At 39.0% G+C, this 26,261-nt stretch overlaps 2 protein-coding genes across 8 annotated transcripts in view; one reads left to right on the top strand and one right to left on the bottom strand.

The window, feature by feature from the left end:
• CLIP4 (CAP-Gly domain containing linker protein family member 4) overlaps nt 1-22,790 on the top strand; it is a 32,683-nt gene extending 9,893 nt beyond the window's left edge. For all 5 annotated transcript variants that reach the window (XM_026845244.1, XM_026845241.1, XM_026845242.1 and 2 more), the window contains 11 exons: nt 1,760-1,878; nt 4,050-4,286; nt 7,592-7,727; nt 8,468-8,608; nt 11,169-11,252; nt 14,418-14,558; nt 15,015-15,146; nt 17,309-17,432; nt 18,221-18,285; nt 18,966-19,038; nt 19,699-22,790. In XM_026845244.1, coding sequence (XP_026701045.1) covers nt 1,760-1,878; nt 4,050-4,286; nt 7,592-7,727; nt 8,468-8,608; nt 11,169-11,252; nt 14,418-14,558; nt 15,015-15,146; nt 17,309-17,432; nt 18,221-18,285; nt 18,966-19,038; nt 19,699-20,020 — 1,574 coding nt within the window. In that variant the 3' untranslated portion in view covers nt 20,021-22,790. The remainder of the gene's footprint in view (nt 1-1,759; nt 1,879-4,049; nt 4,287-7,591; nt 7,728-8,467; nt 8,609-11,168; nt 11,253-14,417; nt 14,559-15,014; nt 15,147-17,308; nt 17,433-18,220; nt 18,286-18,965; nt 19,039-19,698) is intronic.
• Nucleotides 22,791-24,176: 1,386 nt separating this feature from the next.
• Nucleotides 24,177-26,261, bottom strand: part of ALK (ALK receptor tyrosine kinase) — a 242,825-nt gene continuing 240,740 nt past the window's right edge. For all 3 annotated transcript variants that reach the window (XM_026845712.1, XM_026845713.1, XM_026845714.1), the window contains one exon: nt 24,177-25,104. The gene's annotated coding sequence lies outside the window, so the exon portion shown is untranslated. The remainder of the gene's footprint in view (nt 25,105-26,261) is intronic.

Below are 26,261 nucleotides of genomic sequence, written 5' to 3'. Positions count from 1 at the left end.
AGAGGTTTTAAATAGAAAAATGATTAAAAGCTTAAGAATTAGAAATGTTGTGTGCTGCCATTAGACGATGAATGTAGCCTGCATGAGTTGGTAATGGCAGACCGTTGCTGCATAGTAATTTCCCCGAGATAGTTTGGGGGTGGTTACTGGGTAATGTTTGGTATATATGGGTTTCTTTTTGTCACCTGTACTATGCCAACTTAGACCTAGAGTAGAGCTGCAAGAAAACAGTGTTTAAAAATTCTGAGCATGAAGCTTGCCAATCTGAGGAAGGCACACTGGTCTAATTAAGTAAAAACAATCAACTATTCAGTTACTTTTTAAAATAGGAGTACATGCAACTGTTTGTGGCTCGGCAGGTGACATTACTGATCAGTACTTGTGCAAATGAGTTCCTATTTGTGCAGAAAATACTTGATAGCCTTTCTAAACACAGAAGTTTCAGTGGTTGTATACAACTACACAACTGCTACTGAGTTTTAAACTGGTAATGATGTTTTGACAATTGATATATAAAAGATACATCTGCATATGTAGCTGTCGTTATGGTAGCATCATGCGAAGGCATGTGCAAATTAAATCTAAAAAAGCTGTTTGTATTCTTACTACTGCAACTGTAAAACTGTTAAAATTTGACCCCAAATTTGTTATCTTTGATCTTGATGCAATTCAGAGTCACTCTTTCGTAGTACATATAAAGTTATCTATGATGAGACATCTGTATGTAAATATCTTCTGTATATATTGATGTTTTTTTTTCCCTCAAAATATCAAATTGAATATAACTAATAGCTGGGATATATTTTGTTTATCATGCTGTGAGAAGGGCTAGTGGTTTTTGAGACAGAGACTGGTACTGGAAAATACTAGGAGACTGTACAGCCCTGAGGTGGAAAGTTTTATGTTCCTCACCAGTATTTCAAATTGTAACATTATTGCTAATACTTGTTGGCTTTTGGTTTGTACATTAAATCAGCTGGCATTTCTAATTAACATTCATATAGATATATAATTGACACCTCTCTTGTATAGTTTAGGAGAGGAGCCAAAGACTAAATAGACATTAAAACTCCAGTCTTCTAGAACAGCAATAACTTCATAGCAGATTGAAAGATACAGTGGGAACAACTGACAGAAATATATATTATGCTCAATCTCTTCCAGTCAAATGCAGTGCTCCATTTTCCAAACTATCGGTGCAAGACCCTTCAGAGTGCAATTCTTTGAAAACAAAGAAAATATAAAAATCACTAGCTCTTACTTTGTTCTTGGCCATGAGTAATTAAATCAATGTAAAGCAAAGGTATCATCAGATTTCTTTTGCCCCACTACCTGCTCACAAAGGAAAAGTGGTTGAAGATGCATCTCGTTTTAACATTTGACACCTAGAAGCCATAAAATATGAATATTTCTGAAACATTAGTTTGCATGCAAACCTGGAGCTACTGACTTGTTAATCTTAGCACAGTAGACTGAGCGACCTGAATAGCAACAATTTTGCAGTGAAGTCATCAGTGTTCTAAACCGAATGAAAGTAAATGCTCATCTTCCAGCTTGTTTCATGGTGTGAATAAACAGATGCAGATGAAGTTGATATTTAATGTGGAATTACTTCTCATATGCATTTAGTCCATACATAATGGTGTCTCTGTATACATGTTAACAGAAACTGTAAAAATGAATGTCCTCTCAAGGGATCTGCAGGGTGAAATGTTCATGTAACGGACTTGTGTACCTCACATGTGATGTTTAATTGCAGATGTGGATGCCACCTGTAGTGATTTTGATTTTGGAACCGCTTTGCATATTGCTGCATTTAACCTATGTACAGGAGCTGTCAAGTGTTTACTGGAACATGGAGCAAATCCTGCCTTTAGGGTAAGGAGTTAGGTTGTAGGTTCACCAAAAGGTGAAGAAAGTACCTGGAAAAATTGAACGGTCTGTCCAGGATTTTGGTTAGTTGAAAACGTGTTACATGGAGTGATAGTGCCTCAGATTATTTGTAACTTGTACTGGAGGATTCTGTATGCTTTGTTATGCTTGTGTGTTGAAGTTGGCGTTTTTGTGTCGCAGTCTCGTTCATTAGTTCAAGTAGCTTTCCAGATGCTCTTCTATTTGTTGCTTCAACTTCCATTTGTTAATACTCCTTTGTGTTTTGCAACAGTTGTCATGGCAATGGTGGGTCTTCTCAGAAATACAGGAGTGCAATCTCTGACCTCCAGAAATGCAGCGTGTTGCTTAGCAGTAAAGTTAATCTCAGCATAAATAACTGGTAATGAAGAAACGTGAACTGCTCTGCTTGCTAAGCAAATAGTAGGCCTGAGTTAGTGTACTGTGCTGCTGGATGTGTCTAGCCACAAATCTTGGGTTTTGATTGTTTTTTATGGGCTTTTTTTTTAATGAGAAATTATAATTGTTTTAAGGGTACTAAAAAAATCATTGCTTTATGTATCACTGATGGTATAAAATCTTCTGGAAAACCTTTGCTTATACAGTTTTTCATAGTATTCGATCTGAATCTCTTTAAAAATCCTGTTTTTCTTCTTTGTCTCAGTATTTAGTGTGCATGTACATGTTTCACATTCTATGGCACCTGTATGTTTCAGAGCATGTTGTCACAGGGAATGTGGCTTTGTAGTTGCATGAGCATTCTGAGCTGGTAAAAGGTGGCTCTGCCCTTGAGAAAAGCAATCCTGTGCCACTGCCTGCTTTTGCCTTCCCTCTGCTCTGCCCCTACCTTGTGTTACACAGAGATCTGCAGGGTGCCTGGTGGGCTGAATTGTGGGACTGATCTGACTGAAACAATCGCTAATGTGATGACTAAAAACTCAAAACAAACGCCCCACTCAACTTTAACCCAGCTGTATCCTGTTTTTAAGGTACTGTGACTTGAATGGAGCTGACCTTTTATTTACAGAATGACCATAGATTTTTAATGAGTGGTAGGTGTTTAATTCTTCAATCCCACAATAAAGTTCTGACCAGAGACAGTGTGTAGTTTGCTCCTATGAGGACGGCAGAGTGTAAATGGATTTGAGTAAGGATTACAGTTTTCTGGGACTGAGACAGGGAGATAGGGGACTGAGGGAAGTTAAGAGTTTTTAGTCTGTTTTTTAAAGGAAACAAAGCAAATACAGTCTTGCTCTGCATCATTCCCTCTGAGCTTCTGGTAATTTCTGAGTCCAGGGGCTCAGTTGTAACAAATTTGGAAGACTGAGCTAATTACGTTTCCAGAGAGTTTGTGAAAACTTTGTGAAAATTGGCACATAAGTACAGATCCATACGAATGCCTTTGAAGAAAGCGTGGCCAGAACTTGCCATTGTAGCAGCCTGACAGCCCAACAGTGTACTTGCTGTGTGGCCAACTGGCCTTGAGTTTAAGGTTAACTCCAGGCAAGCTGGGACACCAACAACTCTGGCCTAGGGCGAGCATCACAGGGGATATACAGGGAATCACCAGCGCTGCTCTCTGGGAATGGGAAGTGTTTGGAAAGGACTTTGTCCTTAATTCATCTCTCATGGAATAGTCTGTATCTAAATAAATCCAAACAGGTTTATTCAAGCAGTTATACGAGACATCAGCTTTGTGTATTCTATACGTGCAACATATGTTAATTAAATTCTATCTTACATTTGGAATATGCCTTGCTAAGGAGTAGACTATACACTGGGTAAAGATAAAATCTTTGGACAGTATTAGCTTTACAGTATTGGTATTACATTCCAGGATTCTTGCTTACTTTTCTAAATCTGTTCAGGTACATAGATATATACAGGTATGTTTTTCATGTGTTCTTAGTACTAACAGTGTTCTTTAGATAAAAAATGTTTGTAACTTCGCACTTTTGAAAATGAGCCTCTGTAAATGCTAGTTTATGTATCTAAGGATGTGTTGGCATCCTTATTTGAAAATGTGGATGTCTTTATAGTTGTTTATGTTCTAGGAAAAATATCTAATGAAGAGGCTTAAAAACTTCATAAACTACTATGGTGTTGCCTAATGAGGTTTATCTCGTCACAACATTAAACCCTGTGCTATGTTTCTGCAGAATGACAAAGGGCAGATTCCAGCAGATGTGGTTCCAGATCCGGTAGACATGCCACTGGAAATGGCAGATGCAGCAGCCAGTGCAAAAGAAATAAAGCAGATATTGCTGGATGCAGTGCCTCTCTCATGTGACATCTCAAAAGCCATGATTCCAAACTATGATCATGTCACGGGCAAGGCCATGCTTTTGTCGCTTGGCCTGAAACTGGGAGATCGTGTTGTTATTGCAGGACAGAAGGTATGATGAGCAACTTGGTACTACTCTTATAATTGCAGGACAATTTGTTTACCCCTTTGGAGACATATCTCAAATTTGAGGGTCTAAAACACTTTCTGGAAGGTATGAACTCTGGATGACAGTGAGCATCTGGTTTCAGAAAGTCATAAGCTGAACAGTTATGTGTTAAAGAAAGTCCCTACTGTGAAAAGCTGTTTTGGCAGGCATGGCCTGCATTTTGTATCTGTAACCAATTTTGTAACAGTCTCCTATAGCACATCACCATGGCTCAGCTGTTACTAACATTTTTGGTGTCACATCAAAATGGTGGTAAAATTTACAGGTTACTTTGTGAGTTGCCCGGCTTTCAGTTATAGGTATGCATTCATCAGTTACCCCTGATGGTTTCCGGAAGGTGGTAAAAGAAAGCTTCAATTCTGCTTAGCCTGTAGTAACCCAATTTCACTGGTGCAATGCAGCTAAAATATCTGAAGCAGTGCTGTGCCAGTGGGGTTGTGACATGGTTCTGTGGATGTATGAGAATATAGCTAATAGTGGTGCAGCTCAAATGTGAGTAGCTTTTAAGAAGCTACCTTGCTAGACACATTTTAAAAAATGTATTTAAAAAATGTAACATTGATATTGCAGCTAGTATTCATACGTTTTATTTGCTTTGATAGGAAGGGCTCTGAAATGATTTAAAAGTGCTAGAACTCTTTTCAAGAGTCCAAATATTTTTCTGGTAAACATTGAAGGCATTTGTGAGCACAAGTTTATGTTTGAGTAGCTTTACTTTTAATAATTTTTCTAGTATAACTTCAGATTTGGAAGTGTCACAACTGAAGTGTTCTAAAGCAAACTCCGCTGAGAGCACAGAGCAGCTTCCATTCTGTTTTCATTTGGTGTATTCTTGAAATTGGGTCAGGGACAGCAAAGTAATTGCTAGCTATGCAGAAGGCATTTTAACTGAAGTACATAGAGGAAGCTGCTTATTCTTTAAGGAGAGTAAGAAGTTCATGGAAGTTTCTTCTACAGAAAGCCATTGCACAATGAAAGCAAGGGGAGATAATGTAACTGCAAGTTAATAGAGGCTTTATAGCAAGAAAAGGAAGAAATTAGTGTATCTCTCCTCCAAGTATGGCTCATAGAACTGTTTGTACTGTAATGTGCTTATCATGTATGGATAAAGCTTCCTGGATTTGGTTACTTTTTAAAATTTTTTTTCGAATATGCTATTACAGTGTTTTTTAAGAAGTTGTTAGAAGCAGTTTTCCTGCTGCTGAAAGGCCAGCAGGGCTTTCCAGCTAGCTTTTTTTAAGGGAGCCAAAGCTGTCGTATGGCAGGTGGGAAGGAGTAATATGATTGTGCTTTTTGGTCTTCCTTTTCCACGTCTGCTTTCCTCCCTTCCTTTCTTTGTGTGTGAGGAGCTGTTGTGCATTACTCCCACATGTTTCCCACCCACTTTCTCCATTTGTCTGAATGGAGAATTTGATTTCAGCCTTGTCTTCCTCTCTCCCTTGACATCATAACTGTGTGCAGGGTGGGGCAAAAGGATGATGAAAATGGTGCCCAATTCTTAACCTCCTCTTGGATCAGTTCTCATTTCCAGAATATGGAAGCTGAGATGAGGGCCCTGGAACAGCAGCATTTTTACATTCCGTGTGTTTAGTGATTCCTGTTCTCTTTCCTGCTTCTGCAGTCTCCCAACGTACCAGCTTTAGTGAAGCTTGAAAGCCAAGCACAGTAGATGCCAGAGAGAAAATGGATTCCTCTCCTGATTGCTACTGCACCTGTTGTAGTTGTCTTAGAGGGTAGGAATCTGCGAAAGCAGGTGTTCATGTCTACACGATTTGGGGTTCCCTGGCTTCACCAGCTCCTGCTGTGCTTAGATTATATGTTGTCTGAATGGACAGTCGATTAAATGTGAGTGCAGGGAAACCAGTAGTGGGAGAAACCTCTTTTCTCCCATTCCTACTGTGATTCTCATGTGTGAGATGTGCTCTGCTCCTTCCTTGCAGAAGTCCTCGGGCTTGTGCAAAATTGGAGCCTCAGTTTTGCCGTCTCAAACCTCCAGTTTAAGATGCCTGCTGGTGTCTCCTGTCTGCTCCGTAAGTGCCCTTTGGCTGGTGCCCGGGGAGTGGAGGAATCTGTGAGGCTGCTTGGCCAAGCCTCCTCTGGCTGAATGTGATCTCTGGCTTGGTAGCTAAAAACTCTGAGTCTGGATTAGAGTCTGGCATGATGTACCTGCCCATAACAATCAAGTTTAAAGGACATCTTCAGAGTATAAAAGAGGAACAGGCTCTGGGTGACATTTATTTCTTACAGAACGTTAAGAAAGAGTAGCTGGTAGGTTTTATAGTAAAGAACAAAAACGGTTTCTTTCTATTTACTGAGGGCTGGATTAGAGAGTGAAGCCATAGTAATAAATGAACTAATTGTATTAAGGTCACATGAGGTAACGAAAACTGAGCAACTGCAAGTTCAAAGGTTTTTAGCATGGGAACTAATGAAAAATCAAATACAAAAATGAGTTTAAATCCATGTTAAATGCATCGTTATTAGTTACTCCTCCCCTGTTTGGCTGAAGTGTGTGAGCTTATAATGTCTATTTGTGGAGACTGAGGTCCACCAGCAAGACTGGTCTGTCTTGATATTCTTGATATGCTTATCTGTTCAGAGTATATGTACTGTAGTATATATTGAAACAACAACAAAAACAACAAAATGTTTAAAACATTTGCTGGCTTTTAAAATTTTGCTTCATCATAAGTAGGGAATAAAAGGCTTATGAATCTTTTCCAAAGAAAAAATTAAGTAGGCTCTGAAGTTTACCCTTTGCAATGTATATATAGAAATGTATCTGTATACTTACAGGTATACATTTATACACACAGATATATTTATAGAATTTTTTAATCTGGTATTTCCATGGAATCTCCAGTTGAGCAAGATTTCTAGGCATGAATCTGGAACTATTATTGTGAAAGACACTGAAAGTAATCAAACTTCTCATTGGTCATATACTCCTGTACCTTGCTGACTTGGAGTTGTATTGTACAGTGGTGCTTACTGTCTAATTCTTATCTTATGAGATCTGTCAGTAACCACTGCTTTTGTGTAACGCAACATATATGCAGGGAGACTAAGGTGTTTTGGAAGATGCGTTGGCTGGCATTGAAAGATAGGACTGTTAGTGATGGAGGGAGACTATTATGTTTGTATTTCTCCATTGTGATCAGGAGCTTGGAGATGACTTGCCTGCTTCTTCATAATCTATGAACAATACTTGTTTGACAGTCATTCTGTGTTGATGCTTTTTGTGTTAGGTTGGTACATTAAGATTTTGCGGGACAACGGAATTTGCCAGTGGTCAGTGGGCTGGCATAGAGCTGGATGAACCAGAAGGAAAGAACAATGGAAGCGTTGGAAAAGTCCAGTACTTCAAGTGTGCACCAAAACGCGGTATAACCTTTAGTTTTTTTCTTAAATTGTTTAAAAACCTGATTTTTAAAAAAAGTTTTGGAAGATATGAACCTTTAGGGAGAATAAAAACACATAACAAATTCTGTTACTTTTCTTTATAGTGCTTTCTGTTTGTTTTATTGAATCTTTGTTCCGACTGTTTTGGCTGCAGCCATTTGCAAAGCCACGGAAACAACCAAGCAGTCAAAATTTCTGTTTATTTCCGGTTATTTCTGGTTATTTCCTTGAAACTCTGGCATAATCACCTTTCCTGGTTTTCCACCTATATTGTTGAAACCATTTTGTTTGTGTTGTAACAATAATGGCCGTGTTCCTTTACCTGCCTTGTCTTCCTTTCGAAGAGATTCATGCTTGTAGCTGTTTTCTAACTTTCAGCTTGAGGTATTTTAATTGGTATTTCATGGACACTCATGATATACGATGTCTGTGTTTTGCAACAGTGGAGGCTGAATGTTACCCTTAGGACAAAAAGGAGATTCAACTTGATAGTTTTACTGACTTCCCACATTACTCTGTTCAAGTTGCTCAATAAGCCTTTTGGTTTCACTGTTTGTTTGAGCTAGTCCTTCCTACCCTACAAGTGCTCTGGCAGCATAACAAGCTATTACTGTGGCTGAAAAGACCCATAAATTAATTGATGTAAGAGATAGCAGCCAGAAAGATTTTTACATTAATACTACCCCTGGTTCTTTTTTTGTCACATACCATTTTCTCTCCAGGTATCTTTGCACCTCTTTCTAAAATAAGCAAGGCTTCTGATCTCAAAAAACCCTCTGTACGAAGTTCTTCCATGCGGTCTTCACCTTTGGTCAAATCTAAGAAAATAGATGTGAGTCACATAACTTCCAAAGTGAATTCTGGTGAGTGTTTTCTTGTATGTTGAGATAGGATAGAGAGATACTAATCCTCAAGAATTAGCACCAATCCTGTAAATCTTGATATTAAAATACTTGTTTGGAATTAGTTCATCCCTTGGAATTAGAAGGTGATATTTATTAACCAGATGTTCTTCTTATTAGAAGTTGGATAGCCTGTAAACTGGTGCTGGAAGGACATTATGTGTAGCTGTTTAGTGATTATAGTGATCAGGTTATAGTCTTTACATACTCTTTAAAAAAAGAAGTTCACCACAACATTTATTCTCAAGCCATTAAAGTAATTTCAGATTGGCTGTGATATCAGTTAAATGCCTAAACTTAATGTGATTCCATTTACTAAGATGTTCCTGGGTAACCTGAAACCTCTCACTGAAAATCTAGAAACTAATCTATATTCATTTTTATGTATAGTAATTGAAGAAATTTAATTTATTTTCTGGCAAAATAATCAAGGAACTATTCAACTGATTGTGTTTTATCTGCTAATTAAGTTATCTGAGTAAAACCAGAGGCAAATTAGAAGAGAAAGGATGTCCTTGTAATAAGGCCTCAGTCTACTGCTTGGCTCAGTCCCCAGCTCTGGTTTAGTTTCTTAGCAGTTTACTCAAATTACTTAATCCTTCTGTGCAAGTTCCCTCCTTGTGAAGTAAGAATGATGCATTTTTTCTGTCTGCTTAGGTTCTAAGGTGTTGGGAGTACAGACTCTTCCCTGCTGTGTGTAGTGCCCACACACACAACCTGGCCCTGTGTCTGGCTGGGTACATAACGATGTCATTACGTGTCATTTCTTTTGCCTTTTGAACCCTGGTTAGGTGACTCATTCTAAGGCAGCACAGTGTAGGGCTGGAAGATACTCATACAGTCTCGTCGAGTTTACTCAAACACCCTAAAACACTACACGCTTTACCAGTAATACACAGGGTAGAGAAACAATGTGCCAGGCTGATGGAGGAGATGCATTTTGACAGCATTTTGAATGACTTATGTAACTACATTGATTGAGGGGGAAGTAAGCTTTAATTATGAGTATTTACAATTAGCACAGGATCTAAGCTATTTATAAATGGACATGTTGTGTAAAAAGCTTCTTGGAATAATTGGTTTGTTAGGAGTATTGCTCAGGAGCAGATCTAAGCTGACATTTTCTGTTAAATACTTTTCAGTGTTTGATTGAGTTTGTTGTGAACTGTTTGTAGCTCATCAAACTGTCACAGAAAGGACTGTTCCCTTTGTCACAGGCAGTTCAGCCATAAACCACCTTTTCTGTCACAAAGGTGCATGTGTGTCTTTGTAAATTTTAAGCATTTGATACTTGGCTTTAGGTAGAAATCAGAACGAGTTAGGCATCATCTGCCCAGCAGAGCTTACATCTACTAGCAGTCATCTGGAAGCTGCTGTTTGTAAGATGTTCTTGTGTTGAAAGCTTCATTAGAATTAATGTACCTGGCTGAGTCCCTGGCTGGAGTGGGAGGGTAAAACTGCAGAGGCAGAACTTTGTTTTGCAGAGTTTACATACATCACCAGTTTACATTTCTGTCTCTTAAACTTCACTGCTGCAATACATTGGTTTGTAATGATCCCAGAAAAATTAATATGCTGCTTGTAGATATGGTTATAAGCTGCAAAGTAAAATATAGTCTGTATAGACACTTCCAAATACTATTTGTTTCTACTGGATTTGAATAATCCATCAGATTGATGATAACAGGTCTTTCTGAAAATTTTAGGAAAAGGATTACTGTGATCAAATTGAGAAATGTGTTGTCAGTCACAAAACTTTGATCTGTTTTTTGATCTGGCCTTAATGGCTAAACCATAAAATTTTGGAAAATAACAGTACATGTGCAAACTAGTTCAGTCCCTGTAGCTGAATTAAACCAAGAGATGTAGTTAAATAAAAAAGATGTGATTTTTCTTTCATGACAGGGAGCGGATAAATCATAGTTAAGCTTGTTCGTCATTGAGTTAGGGTAGGGCACTGTCAGAAATGCAGAATGCTGTTCACAGATTATAACTTATGTGGTAGTACTAGTTCATATGTCTCTCAGAACATTGCTGCTCTAAGAGTTAGGCTCTTAAAAATCATATTGGCATACTTACTTCATTATTTGTAGACTGAAGATTTGGTCTCAAATCTCTAAAAACTTTATATATAATCATTAATGCAGAAATTGTGCAATTCATACCAGTGAATAATATACCTCAAGTACTGAATGTTGTTTTTATAATAGATGTAAATGTTTGAAAGATTTAAGGAAAACTCCTTCAGTATAAACATTAGTATTTTGCAGACTACTGTTTAGCAAGATAGTGTGGAATGTTTTAATGTGTTAAGGGGTTTAACATCTGTGCTTATCCATCGAAAAAATTCTGTCATCTTGTTTTACTCATTTATCAAGAATCTAAGGAATTGTAGAGTTTTATCTGTGCATCCACTAATCTGCAAATCTGTCAGATTCTTTTTATTTGTATGTGACTTTCCTGCAGAATTATTGTTCATTGTTAGGATGTATATATTTAATTGTATCTATTCTTTTTATAGGCCTAAATATGGCGAAGAAAGACAGTGCTTCTGAAACCAACTCTGTGACTGCTAACAGGGGAAAAACTCTACCTGCAAAAGACGGTAACTGAATTTTTTTTACATTTTTTTAATGTCTCGAGAAAAATTTTTGATAGGGCAGGGGAAATAGTATTATTGCCTTACGTCTGTAAAAGGCCTGTATCTACGCTATAGAAAAAAATTACCTCGTCCATGTGTATTCAAGTCCCAAGCTGTATGCATGTAGTTTACTAGGAGCAAGAGTAATTTGTGTGGACGTTTGGCTGGCATTTTGTGTTGGTTTGGACAGCTTCTGTCCATATACCTGGACAAGAATATAGACAAGCCCTTAAAGCTGAAATCTGTCTCCTAGTAAATGATCTTACAGAGGATCTGCAAACTAAGGTTCTGAGGGAGACCTTTTGCCCTGTATCGTTACTGCTTAGTTCTTAATGAAGAACTGTGCACATATTCTGTTGGAATTTTTATTCTCTCCTATATCTGTATGCTCAAGCTCCTATAATAAAGTGTTACCATCTAACAGCACTTAACAGTCTTGGCATTGTATCGTGGAAGACTCATAATAACAACCTTCAAGTATGAAAAATGAAACTCTAGCTTTTTATGAATAATTCTCTGCAATTATCTAGTTTCAGAATTGGATAGCAACTTCTACTGCATCGCTATTTTGTTTGCTGAACTTTAAACATAAAGGGACCTCACTTTCAGGGGTGTCTTTAACAAACTAAAAATCTGGTCTCCTTTGAGGTTTTGTCTGTTAAATCATAAGTGTTGGTAAAAGCAGTATTTCCTTGAAATAATTTGAAGTGTAAATTTGGATGTATCTTCTCTGAAGAGAAACACCTTTTTTTATCCTCTGTCAGTGAATAGTTGTGAGGAAGAGACTTGGGGAAGAGGCTAGTGTAAGGTATTTAAGCACTGTCCTATATGATACTTTTTCAGAGATGAGCTAAAATACTTGTGTAGACAGAAGTTTCCAACGTTTTGTTTATGGAGGGCACTTAATGGCTTGGTCTTCAGGTTCTGGTCACCCAATGAAATGAATTGGCAGTACAGTGTCTCAGTTTGATGGATACGATGTGATACCTGCAATTAATAGGACACCAATGGTTTTGCAGGCTGTAAGTGATGTGGAGTGAATCCTTACTCTGGGATTTAGTGGGTTAGGAAAATCTTTAGGAAAATCCAGCATCCAACTTAGAAAGTAGCTGTCAGTGATTCTTTGTCAAATAAGAAGGCTACTTCAGCTTGGGGTTTTCTGGAGTTTGTGCTGGGTCTGTTGTCTTTTTTTTTTTTTTTTTTTTTTTTTATTCCCCAAATCCCCCCAAACCCCTTGACAAATTAGAAGAAAGCTCTTGGGGCGGAGTGGTGGGGAACATGGAGAGGAGAAAGGACAACTATGAAGTTCTCTAGCAAGGCTGAAGCAGTCAGCTACTGTATAAGGATACCCTGGAATGCTGTGTCCGGTAACAATTTGTAGAAGAGGACACGGGGCTATTATTACAAGGTAAAGGTGAGCCATCTGTGTCATGGCATTGCAAAGGGGGAAACATACTGGAATGTATAAAAAGGAGTGTCATCTGAGAGATACACAAAGCGACCTGGATGCTCTACTTGGCACAGGTAAGGCCTTGGCTAAATCACAGCATGTACTTTTAGACACTGCACTTCAAAAAGATGTGGGTCAACTGGAGAGATTTTTCAGAGAAGTCACTGCAATAACTGGAGGTGTAAAACATGACTTAGGAGAAAAGACTGTTGGAATTTGTGATTGTGTGATTAAAAAGATAGAAGATTAAAGGGATAAACAAGGTTCTGCATGTGTAAGAAGAGTAAGAAATCTTGAGTTTAAACTGTGGTAATTTAGGTTTTATATTAGGAGGGAAAAAACCCTGTAATAATTAAGCGGTGAAATATATTGCTGAGGAAACCCTGAGATCTCCGTGGTAGGAGGTCTTTAATAACAGGTCAAACGTTCACCTCTTAGGAGTGATCTAACAAATAGTTGTTTTGCGTGATGGAAGAGGAATGGATTAGACAACCTGCTGAAGTCCTTTCTGCTCTTTCTTCTCCTACCCTGTGATTTCCCACAAAATGCAGTGTCTCATGAAGTGTCTGAAGTGGTTTAGTTTCAGCAGTTTTGTTGCGTTCATGTTAAAGTGCAAGGTGGTCTAACCTCCGGTGAATCCATCACTGGACTGACTTCTAAATATGGACTCGTATGTGTTTGCAAATGCACATGTGTATTTATACCTTGGACTTGGGAGCTGAAGTTTGCCTGTTTAGTCACCATTTATTTTAGTAGTTTGTATTTTCATTGTATCATAGCTGCAGCCAGTACCAGAGAGTCTTTAGATTTCTGTCCCCAGATACCTAAGCTTTTGCTTTGACCCACTCTATTTGCCTTTCTGAAGTTCTTTACTGTTTTGCCAAGTTGGAGGATTAAACTATATTGAACACGCTAACCCTGTGTTAATATCAAGGTGCTTTGTGAAAACTAATGAATGAAGCCTCTCAGAATTCTGAAGAGTTTGATAAGCAATATTATCTTAATCTTTCATACTGAGAAACTGAGACATAGACATTTCTTGCTGTATCCCGCTTCGTTCTGGGCAGAAGCGGGTAGGAAAGGGGAGGACTGGGAGAGCCTTGAAAAGAAGAGAAGAAAGATGAACATAAGTCTTATTGGACAGTTCAGACATCAGGGTTTGCAAATGGAGATAAAATTGATTTATTTCCCATTCTTATTTTATAGTACAGATTTTAATATTAATACAGTATGTAATGGAATATAGTAGGCTTTAATCCAGACAGTAATTCACTCAAATAATGCCACCTTCCTTCCATGTTTCATCAGATCTTTAACAGGCTGGATGCTGAAAGTGTGGTGGTATGATCTCTTAGTAATAAGGCTTCCATGTTTTAATAAATATGCTTATAACTGTTTAGAAGAACTTTCATTGAGTAATAAAGAAGGGGGCTTTTGTAGACCTCTTCCTGCACTCACCTATCACTTTATTCCCAAGGCAGGGTCAAATGCACCTATGTCATTCCTGACAGGTGTTTGTGCAAATGCTGCTTAACAACTTCTAATTTTGTCTCTTTACTTTGTATTCTGCCCACTATGGAGAACAAATAACCTCCTTTTTACAGAAGCTTTCCCTTCTGCTTAATCTGTCTTTTTCTGAATACGGTCTCTGAAGGACTATTTCCATTTATGACTTTTAGGTTTTCTTGGGTACAGCAGCTCTTCCTCTTCTACTACCTCCTTGGAAGGCAAACGGAATTACTCCAAGAAGCGGAACTCGACTGGCAGCAATAAAAAGGCAGTGACTAGAGTGTCTTCTGCCTCATCTAAAATTAGTGCTGGTATGGTCTGGTTTACTGAGATGTATTGTCACAGGTCAGATCAATCACTGCTGTATTGAATACTTATATAGAACTACTTGTGCTGTTTCTGAATCTGAGATAGTTCTAGACAGACACTTGGAAAGTAGTTTAACCATAAACTTCAGTTTGGCAACTTTAAAAAAGTTTTTTAGAACATCTTCAGGAGGAAAACCGTTCTTATAATTGGTCACTGTACCTTTCAAGTGCAGAGAAAAGGCTGTAGTCCACAGTTTTCATGCTGAAGAAAACCAATTCTTTGTCTAGGCAAACTTTGCTGTGTGGTGCCATGTGTTAAAGGTACACTATGTTAAAGATAGGTACTCTATTTACCAATCAGTTGGCTCACTATTGAAGACTTTCTTAAATTTTAAAGATATAATTAAATTTTAATGATAAAATCATACTAATTTCAGATCTTGTTCCTCTGTTGACCAGGGTTGTATAGTTCTCCGGCTACGAGAAAAAATCCTTTTGATGAAGGAGAAATTCATGTTGGAGACAGAGTACTGGTGGTAGGACAGAGAACAGGCACCGTTAGATTTTGTGGAACGACAAAATTTGCACCAGGTATTTGCAGTACTCTCTGTGTATGTTGTAGAATCAATATGGAGTAGCTTACCTGTGAGCTCATGAATGTGAAAAGAACTCCATCTTTTTCCTCACTCCCTCCAAAAAAAATTCTTAATTTACTGGTGTGTTTCAAAGTTCTTTCTCCCAGAAGTTTCATTGAATATTTTCCTGGCAGTTGTATTAAAGTAAAAAAACTAATTGTTTAAAATGTGACTTTTACTTGTGCACTAACATGGATTAATTAGGAGAAATATTTTGAAAGGTAGGATTGAAATTGTAGGTATTGTTACAAAGCTTTCTGAAAATCCTCAGTTTAGTCTCCATAGTTTATTTAAAGATCACATGCATTTCTTTACTCCTTTCTTTTTGTAGTAAGCTTTTTTGACAGAGCTTATCTCATGCAGTACTGGTACTCTTACTGTGTCATATACCTGTCTCATTCTTATTACTTTGGCATCTTTAAAAGGGTAATTATGAATATTTAAATCTTAACTAACAAACGTTTAAGTCACAGGACAGATGAAAAGTTGCAAGCATCTCAAAAAGCCCCAAACACTACCACTATTTTCTCATCCTCCCTTGCAGATTCTCCCTCCTTTCTCCTTGCTTAAAAACACACTGCAGTGAAGCTGAAGCCAGGCGTTTTCAAATGGAAGCGAGTTATTCTAAATTCTGGAAACTAATTTCTGAATGCTGTTTTTTTGTAACCAGATTTTATGTTCTTTATGTCCTTATCTATAATGTTCTTATTGCAGGAGTAATGCACACACAGTCGGTAAGTGTTGGTGTAAGCAGCTAGTTTACATGAGGTCCATTTGACCGACACGTAAACGGCAATACTCTGTCTTGACACTTGGGGGCATCAATATTTAAAAAAACCCCTAGAATGACAGAATGCGATATTGTGGTACAAGCTACATACTTTTTTCACTTTTCCCCAGTTTCATTGTAGGCAGTCCTTAAGACATTGCAATTAACAGATTCTGCACTTTAACGTGATCACTCTTACCTTCATGTTGGTGCTTACAAAGTAAACCATGAGAAAAGGACTGGTTTTCCAAATACACTACAAGTGTAAAATTGGAAAGCTGGTTGATTGTCTGTCTCCTTCCTCTCCACTCCAAATTAGGGAGCAAAATTTTTTTGAAAAAAACATGGTATTGTAAGAAGTGAGGATGGAAGAATGACAAATCTTAACCGTTTGCAAAACCAGTAATTTATAGAAAATGTAACAGATGCATTCTTAAGTATTTCAATTTTAATATGTATCAAAGCTCTGGAAGTTACCCAAACTTTCTTTCTCTTGCTGCAATGCAGATCATATTATTTAATTCTAAAAACAGGAAGGGAAGAACTTCTGACATACTGAGCCTTTCTAATTCATAAGTTGTCATTCCTGAGTTTCTTGAGCTGATAATTAGAATTATCATTTTATCCAGTGCCTTAGTACCAAGTGACTTGAATTAGATTTTGAATCTTTTGGGGATAGATAGCATAAGGACTGCTAATGGAGTATGAAATTTAGCACCTTTACATAATTAGCTCACATTTATCACAGGTTATGAATGATCAAGCTTATTAACATCTTGATGCCTATTCAGTGTTCTGTACGAGATGAATTGCTGGCCAGTTCTGATTCTTACACCCTTCTCTCAATATCGTACAACCAGCCTTGCAATTTGTATTAATTATAACTTGCTAGATGGAGAGAAAGAATGAATTAATATCAAAACTTTAATTTTACTGTTGATGATCTCAGATGAGGCATAAACCATGTGGTCAAAGGACTAAAGAGGGGAACTTGAACCACCATTGCTGCTCTTTTCTTTCTCTTTTTGTCAAATACTGTTATATTCAGTAATGTTCTGCTTGGCTTTATTATATAGATCAAAGGTTTTATCTTTTCTATATTAAGATGTTAATAATTTTCTTGAAAGCATATAAAAATTCTGAGATAGTTATCTTCAGATTTATTCAGATATAAATTTTGCATAGTTACATAGATAGTTATTTTGTCATTATATATTTACTATTATTATCTAGGCAGTTTCTAACTAGAAACTGTTTTCCTTGGTGTGGGTGAATGCCAGCTGTCTAGATGAAGAAAAGCCTGTGGTCTTTTCTTCAAAATACCATGATTTTGCTGTTTTGAAATGTAGGATTCTGGTGTGGAATTGAATTGGACAAGCCTCATGGGAAGAATGATGGTTCCGTGGGAGGTGTTCAGTACTTCAGTTGTCTTCCCAGATACGGTATATTTGCACCACCATCTCGTGTACAGAGGTAAGCACTGAAGCTGTTGTCATGTTTGTGTTGCCAAATGCTTTCTTAATATGTTTCCAGTGGGAAACAAAGTTTGGCAGCAGATATGGGAGAAATAAATGTTTTCTTCTGCTAATGGAAGTTTATAACCTCCATTAAAAATCTGGTGGGTTTTAGATCAGCTTTTTGAAAGCAGAGTATAAATTGGAAGTGCAGCTCCCTGTTTCTCTTGCAGCCACTTTGTTTCGTTCCAGGGCCTCCATTTCTGATACAGTCCGTGTTCATTAAAGCTTCCTTTCATGACCCAATCCTGATGCACTGAGCTAAGTTTGGTTATAAAAGGAAGTTGCCCTTGGACATGACTGGAAATACTATTCTCATTCCAGCTGACTGCACAGAAGAACCGAAGCATCCACCACTTTGTTTGTAGTCTCTTTGTTAGGCTTCAGGAAGAACATTTGAGGATTACTGTGCTCTTTCCTCCGGCAGTTGTATCTGGTTACTCTGCCAGACATGTTTTTGCTTTTTTTTCCCTGAATATCCTAGTTCAGGCAAACTGTTAAAGAACGTGCCTCAAAATTATACATGCTCTCTTGCTGAGTAATAGGCAAGTAACTCGAATAAAGTAGATTGCTCCAGGCCCCTCTTACATACCAGCCTGATTGCAGCTGAAATGTTAGTGTCTCTTGGGGGTGGATGGAAAAGGGGAAGAATCAGCACTTCATCAACATTTGACAAGAAGGACTCCAGCAGTAGGTTTGTTCAGAGTTGAGTTGAGTTGACTTCTTCGTTGTGTTATTGCTTTTCAGACTAACGGGTTCTCTGGATTCTCTCGCAGAGACTTCATTGAGTAAAGTAAATCACGCTTTTCCAGGTAGGAGCGTAAGACGCTGTGATTTGGCTTCAGTACCCTACCGCAGGCTGCCTACCAGCCTACAGCCAGAACCCACTGCACAACGGCCGCTTCTCCAGGAGCACAGGAGATTCTCAAGGAAACCAAATGGCAACCAAGAGTCTGGCTGGTCCCTTCCTATAAACATAGCCTGCAGAAGGAACTGTAGAGTACTATGTTGTTATTAGCCCTATATTGGCAGAAATAATTATGTCAGAGTTAAGATTGTTGACACTCTTCCCTTATTACTGTGTTGCATTCTAATCGGAGTTAACTATAATCTGAGCCTGCTCCTTAATCTAAATTGGAATTGATGTGTATAGGGGGGCATCCATATGAAATTACTAAAACTTTTGTGAGATACTTGAAGTAGTTATTTTTCTTTTTCCTTACCTAAGCTTTTTGAAAAGGCTGCTTCAAATTACCCTTGCTTGGTTTGTTTAATTTTGTTTATGTCTCCAAAAATTTGAACAAGTTATGGATGCTTACTTTCATGAGAAGTTTCATCCCTTGTCCTTCCCTCCAATTTGGAAATGTATAGCAAGTATAGTGGAAGCAGTATAAAAAAAACACACAAAGATACGAGTTCATAAAGGGGTTTTGTGGTTTGTTGTTTTTTTTAAGAAGTCATACACAACTTTAGTATTACTCTTTGCACTTAGGTTTTAGACGGAGTTTAAGCACCACATCTGCATCTTCACAAAAGGAGATAAACAGAAGAAACTCCTTTGTTAGGTGAGTGTTTTGAGTTTAAAACATTTGGGTGAGCTGGCTGTTAGCTTTACTGTTTCTTGTTCAAAAGAAAATCTTTATGCGTGTATAGTATCTAGAACCTTTACATGTTCGTTTTTTTTTTTTTTTCTTCTAAATGAACCAGTAGTAGACTATTTCCCTGCATATATCCAGGAGAACAGTCCTTGAATTCAGGTTGGCATTAAAATTGTTTTCCAGTCGTTCATCACTGCAGCTTGTCCAAATTCTTTTATTTTCACACAGCTTGGTGAAGTTCCGAGGGTCTTGTTAAAGGGCTCACTTTGTCCTGGTGATCCTGACTGGTGCTTGCATGTTGAAAGTTGTTTTGGCTGAACTCTTGCAAACCCCAAATGAGATGCTTAGTACTGCTTAATGTACCAGCACTATCACCTATGGCAGGTATTGTAGATCTTAGCATCAGGTGAAAGGAAATTGATTTCCAAGTGTTTCAGACTGCCAGATGTACTAGCCTGTTAAGGCTATTACATGTTTTGCTAGTGACACAAGATCAAAACCAAATTTTTTCTTTAAAAGGGAGTTGAGGTTTTTTCCACGCACTTCCCTGAATTACAGATTTGCCCTGGGTGTTTTGTAGAAACAAGACCCTTTTTTGGTTTTTTTCCCCCTTGTTTTTCTAACTAGATCCAAGAGCTCTGTGTTACGGCGCAGCTGGAGCAACACCATGACACCTACCACTGAGGGACCAGTGAAGCTGCACGAAGGCTCTCAGGTGCTTCTGACCAGCTCCAATGAAATGGGGACAATAAGGTACATTGGTCCGACAGACTTTGCGCCAGGGATATGGCTCGGACTTGAACTCAGGAGTGCCAAGGGAAAGAATGATGGCTCTGTGGGGGAAAAGCGCTATTTCACCTGTAAGCTGAACCACGGGGTCTTAGTTCGACCCAGCAGAGTAACCTATCGTGGGATTAACGGGGCAAAACTTGTAGATGATATTTGCTGAGCCAAAATGCGCTCATACATATAAAATAAGTATTTTAAAGCACACAAGAACCCCATCTAGAAGGCAAACATTTTTAAATTATTAAATATGCATTTGCATTTTACATATATAAGTATATATATATGTATGTGTGTGTATATATAATATATATTTTAATATATATTAAAAAAAGAGATAAAAGAAGTTCAATCACATTAATAAGTAAAACCACTATTCTGTTTCTCTTACTGAAACAGCCCTTGCCTGGGAAGGTTATTGCAATAGTATCTTGGGTTTGAGATGCTTATTATTTGAATAATGTTACCAGTTAGAGAATGTGAGTATCTCCAACCTTCTCTAAAGTTGCTTTGTGATTCATGCAGTATTTAAACGATTTTCCTCCATGTAGTAATGTACTGATAATGCTTTGCAATTGCCTGCTTTTGACAGAGGAGGTGCTTAATGAGTGACATTAGTCTGGTTACCAGGCACTTTGTCAATTCCAATACCAGCTGCTAGTAATAAGAAAGAAAAAAAAAAAACAAAACAACCCAAAACCTAAACCCCTTTTTCACGCAGTTGCGAAGTATTTTTACATTTTATCATTCAGATCCCTCCTCGTCTTTCCCTCTCCTCCCCTCTGGAACGCAAAAGGGCTGATCAGTATTTGCGGCTATCCTCCTGAACAGCAGCAATTAAATAAAAAGCCTTTTAAAAAGCACAAATATGCTGTATGTCAGCCTGTATAATAAAAAGCACTTTTTGTGGTATGCATTTGTAGAAAGAGCTACATATAAGAAGCACTCTTTAAAATAATGCACTTTGCGCTCTCCTCGAGAGCTTTCCCTCAAGTTTAAACTTTTTTTGTTTGGTGTGCTGCAGGCTGTGAGTATCACAGTTTTTAAATGCAAATAATCCCAGAGCAGAACTATACATAATAGCCTCATCATAAATATCAAGTCTGTATAAATACAGCATGGTAATTCCTGCCAGTGGTATGGATTATATGCAGGTTTTTCAAGCAAGCTGCTAACGTTATTTAATTCATTTGTGATACATGTTTCTTTTAGTTTCCTTTGAAACAGTTTCTAGTATAAATTTTTTGTAAGAGTAATGATAAAACTAAGGATAGTTTTAGGTACAGCATTGTAACACACCTTGATGTGACATTACCTGCATATCAGCCTTTTAAAACTGCTAATATTTTGTCCATGTTTTAAACATATAATGTATTTTAATTGCTTAGCATATGTAAACATTATCAGGATGGTTTTGTGTTCCAGAACAATAATTTTATTCTTAAATGATCTGCTTGCTCTCTTACCTACTTGAAGAAGTGACACTTTAAATTACATCTTAATATCCTATTTTTAGACAGAATTCTGCTGCTGTTACCTTCTTTTAAATATTGCTGTAGCTATTTTTCCTGAGCTGTATTTAAAATAATGCATATTGTATTCTAATGTACTTATGGGAATTTTTAATTGAATATAAAAGCTGTAAATTTTGAATGTAAAAAAAATATGGATGCTTTATATTTGAAGATGCAGATACTCAGTGATGTACTGAACTTTACTTTGTCCAATATCTATTTCTTGCTGGTATTAGTAAAATGAAACCCTGGTGAACAATATGGCAAAAAGAACTTTCATTAGGTCATTACAGAACATACATCCTCTCACTTCTGTTCTCACGTACACATTAGGTGACCAGGATGCAGTATGTATCAGCAACTGTAGAATATAAACCAGCAGTGTTTATATCTTCTAGCTATTCGGTACTGCACTGCCTGTTGCCAAGCGAAGCGTTTGTACAGCACGTTTCACTGGTTTGTCCCAGCCTTGTGCTCCTGGGTGGGCAGTTTAGTTCCTGTGATGAAACACTCATTATCAGAAATGCTGTTTTTTCCTGCCTGGCAAGATGGAATGGATGTAACTGCTTCATCTGATGGGGAGCTGGAGGTACGCAGGGGAGTAAGTGTGTGGGAAGGCAGCAATCTCAGGCAGTTTGTTATAGTCACACCATTTCTGTGTGGCCTGTCTTACAGAGATGAAAGAATACATGAGAATAACTTCTTTCCAAGAGTTTTCTGATGCACTGAAATTCTTTTTTTTTTCACCAAAGGGGTCAGGCTGCCCCTTCCACAGCTCTGTAGCTACACCTAGTTCAGCTGGAAGGGGGGTCTCTGGCCTGGCAAAGGCCTAGCAAAGCCTTCAAGACTTCACTGAATCCTGTCTGAGGGGTAGAGGGCATAGGTACTGTTGGAGCAGTGCTGGAGTGTGCTTGCCCTTCAGTTTCAGCTTCAGCCAGCTGCACACTTCTCCTGAAGGCTCTGGCCTTCAGCCAGAACACTGTAGGTTAGAGGAGCAAGTCAGGACTGTTATTAGTATGGAGCTGTTTTGATAGTGCTAAGAATGTTCTGCGAGGAAGCATGAAGCACCATAAATTTATGCAGCCTGACACAGAAATAAATCAGTCCCTCCATTCGACAAGGGATTACTGATGGCTGTCTTCAAGTTGGTGATGTGAAGAGATTTGTGCTTCCCTAAATCCAAGGTAAGTTGCCATAATCCTTTTCTCTCAACTCTTGCAGGAGGACACTTCATGTCATTAAAAAAAAAAAAATCTGAAAATAACTGGCAGTGAAGTTTGAAATTAGGTGTTTTGCTGAGGTGTGTATGATCACAGCCCCAGACTCATTAGAAAAAAGACAAATGATCCCCAAAGTTCCTATAAACCGTATAAATAAAATATCTGTTTTATAAATAAATAAAGAGATGCTACCCAGCAATTCTGTGCTGCCTGTGCAGACTTTCAGACTTGTCCTTGTTGCATGTCTCTGGGGTCCAGTTTCAGAAAAATGTACCTACCTCTTCAGTGCTCTTGGTAATGAAATCTTCCAAGCTTTGTTGGACACTGGCTGGAAAAGAGGGGTCACAGGTGTGACAGGAGGAGGAGGAGAACTTGAGGTGTCCCAGGATGGGGAATTCATTTCTGGTGAGTTCAGGCCAGTTGGATTCAGTGATTGTTCTGCAGCTGTCAACAGTAATGGTTTTCTGGGCAGAGAGCCCATGCTTTTAAAGTGCTGCTATCCAGCAAGACCTGAGGCGCATGGATCCAAAACTGGCCCTGCAGTTTGCATGACTTAACCTAGTTTCTCTAACATGTTAGTTCTGTTACCTGTGAGTGTTGCATAGGTGGCAAGTCCAGCCTTTACATCATGGCTTTACAGAGGTTACGTTTTGCAGAAGCCTTGTCAAACACCAGGTGGAAACTGAAATTGTGTCCCTGAAAGCCACACAGCAGAGAAACCACCTGCATCCTTTTTCCTGCCTCACTGCAGACAGACAGCTCTGGAAAAAAATGGAGATTACAGAGATTGCCAGCCAGCACCTGATCCAAACCAGTGTGTGGTGGCTGTCCAGCACCTACCTCTATGCCTAGATGAGCAAGGAGATCCCCCTTTTCAGTTAACGGAGGAACAGAACAGGGAGGGAAAGGGGGAAAGAGGAGAGGTGCCTGCCAGATACCTGCTCAGGAAAACAAGCCATCATAACTAAACTACAGCACTACCCTGTGGGACAGTGAAGATGTGGATAAGCAAGTGAAGGAGGATTGGGTTTATAGCTAAATTAGTCCTAATTTCGATGACCGCTCCTTGAGAAAGCAATTACCTCTGGCATAAGGATGGTACAGGGAAGGGAAAAAAATGAGCATGTCAGGGCAGGAGCTGCCTCTTCCCCTGTTTGTCACAGTGCTCAATACTGGCACTCCACAGTATTAAAATACAGCTTTGAGTAGGTCTTATAAGTCCATGTCCAGATTCAAAGACAAATGCTGTCTTAGGATATAAACATTTAGAAATAAAAACACGCAACTGCTCTCTTGCGCTGTATACTTTGTTCTCTTTTTATACCGGCCGGTTCCCTGTAGGTAAAAGCCAACCTTGGTGGTTTATAATGGAGGGAATGGTGCCTTTCTCTGTAAGAAAGTGGGAGGTATGACACAGTGCCAATGTGCTGCTGCCAGCCAGAAGAGCAGCTGTGTCAGTTCACCACCACCCCTGCTCCTTTGTGTGTCAGTGTACCTGCACACTTCTGTAACTTCATCAAGTAAGAATCTGTGTCCAAAGACCTCCCTGTGATGTTGATCCAGTCATTAGCCCAACACAGAGAAAGCCAGCTACAGTCATTTTATTTGTCTTCATGCCTTGTGGTTCACTACACTTGTTTACAATACAAATACACTATTCAATACAAAATACTCAATGACCATATATTAGTATTTTTCTTCATAGTATCCCTGAAGTGCACAGGCCCTTCCTTTATAAACAATGTTGCATAAACTGCTGTACATGAGACAGACACTCTTATAATGAAGCTTGTTACTAAAAGAAGCCAGATGCAGACAATGCAGACATTTTCCTGTGATGGGTTTAACTTTGGGACAGACAAGCAGTGGTGTCTTTGCTGCTGTGAAAGGCTGGTTTATGCTATTCCTATGTCAAGGTTCTTCTCATCCAGAAGATCGGCTCAGTAACAGGAGCAGACATGCAAAGTTCAATCCTTCATAGCCTGTTTCCGACCTCTGGCATCACGCAGCGTGTGAACGGCTGCGCCCAGCGCTGCTGCCGCTGCTCTCGCGCTGAGCCCGCGGCCTGTGTGAGCGCACGGGGGGCAGCCAGCGGCCCTGCCGTACCACACCATGGCCAAAGCCCGACTCGGCCACGGTAACGCAGCCCTTGCACTGCCAGCCCGCGCTGCCTGTACCTCCCCTCGCCCCTGCAAAGCCCCACTCCTTCCCCTGCTCCTCCAGGAAGCAGAACCACCCGCACTTCTTGTCTCGCTTCACTTCCAGGCACACGATGGAGAAACAAGGTTCAGTAGCGAAAAAGAAGATGAAGGGACAACTGGAAAGGCAGATAAACAGGCATCCCAACCTCGGTTACCGTCAGCAGCTTACAGCATCAGAAACCTACCTAACACCTATAGGAAACAGGGAGCATCCACATGGAAATAAGCCATTTTCAGAGTATGGAGTGGTAGCACAGGATTTTCCCAGTCGTGCTTTACATCCTGTAGATCACACTGCTTCCCGCTTTTCCACTGTAGGGTGAGGAAGACACATAAGACCAGAATGTAAATATTGTCAACAACAACAGAAAAGATTTAACAGTCTTAGAAACAAGTTCCTTAAAAAAATTTACATTGTCTCAATAAACTATATTAAAAAAAGAAAACAAGTCGTATTTTTTTCTCCTTCAACACAAAGCCTAGCGTGGAGGGGTTTAATAAGGGAATTTGGGATTTACACAGGCCAGGGGGCTTTGGGCTGGTGGGCTCATGGTGCCTTAAGCCCCTGCTGTTCCCTGCAGCTCTGAGAACTGAACAGGTGAACCTTTCTAGATGTAGAAATTAAAAATTCCTACTTCGTGACTGTACAAAACGCACTTGGTAATGGTCCACAGCTTAGGACATGCACTAGAGTGAAACAGCTAGAAATTGGAACAGAAGAAACAGGAACACTCAACACTTCCAGACCTTGTAAGAGAAATGCTAAGGTAAATCCTATGAAGTATATTTTTGTGCAGATGTTAAGCCACCCCACCCCTTGCAGTCTGTTGCCTTCACCCCAGCACACAGAGCCGAGTTCCTGCTGTTTCCCTCTGCCCTTCTTGGCCTGTCCCTGGGAGAGCGCTTCACAGAAGCTTCTTTCCTACCTCACTGAACAAGCTGCTGCCACCCCAGACATGCTTATGGGTTAAATATGATGTTGGTCAGCCCTGCAGCTAATCTGAGCTGGTGTAGTAAGTTGTAGTACCTGAGCATTGTTATTTTAGTGACAAACAGGTATTAAGCAATTCTTTGTGCCATCCCAGTGATACACATAAAACCTTGCATTGCCACTGAAATCCTGGCAATGCTTTGTCAACAGGGCAGATGCTTGAAGATGCAACTTCAGAATGAGCAGGAAACCAACTGCGATGCAGCCTATGCACAAGTAGCAGAGCAGCCCTTGGTCCAGGCAATTAATTCATGGAAATAATTTGTTACTGATGGCATTATTTGTTTTCTAAGAAAGAGGACAGGAAAATGTGCCAACCCTTGCTTCTGAGCGGTGATATTTGACTGGCATTGCTATTTACAAAACAAACTGTTTTTTTGCAAACTGGGATCTGTGCTTGGAGAGCACACAGGATTACCAAAATAAATGCTCTAAACGTGCTCGGAGATGTTATGCTTTTCTACATTAAAAACAAGCC

Source organism: Athene cunicularia, assembly GCF_003259725.1.
Source record: "Athene cunicularia isolate RWA chromosome 3 unlocalized genomic scaffold, athCun1 chr3_part1, whole genome shotgun sequence".
Lineage (NCBI taxonomy): Eukaryota > Metazoa > Chordata > Aves > Strigiformes > Strigidae > Athene > Athene cunicularia.
Note: the sequence above shows the minus strand (reverse complement) of the source record. Positions and strands in the feature narration are given on the sequence as shown.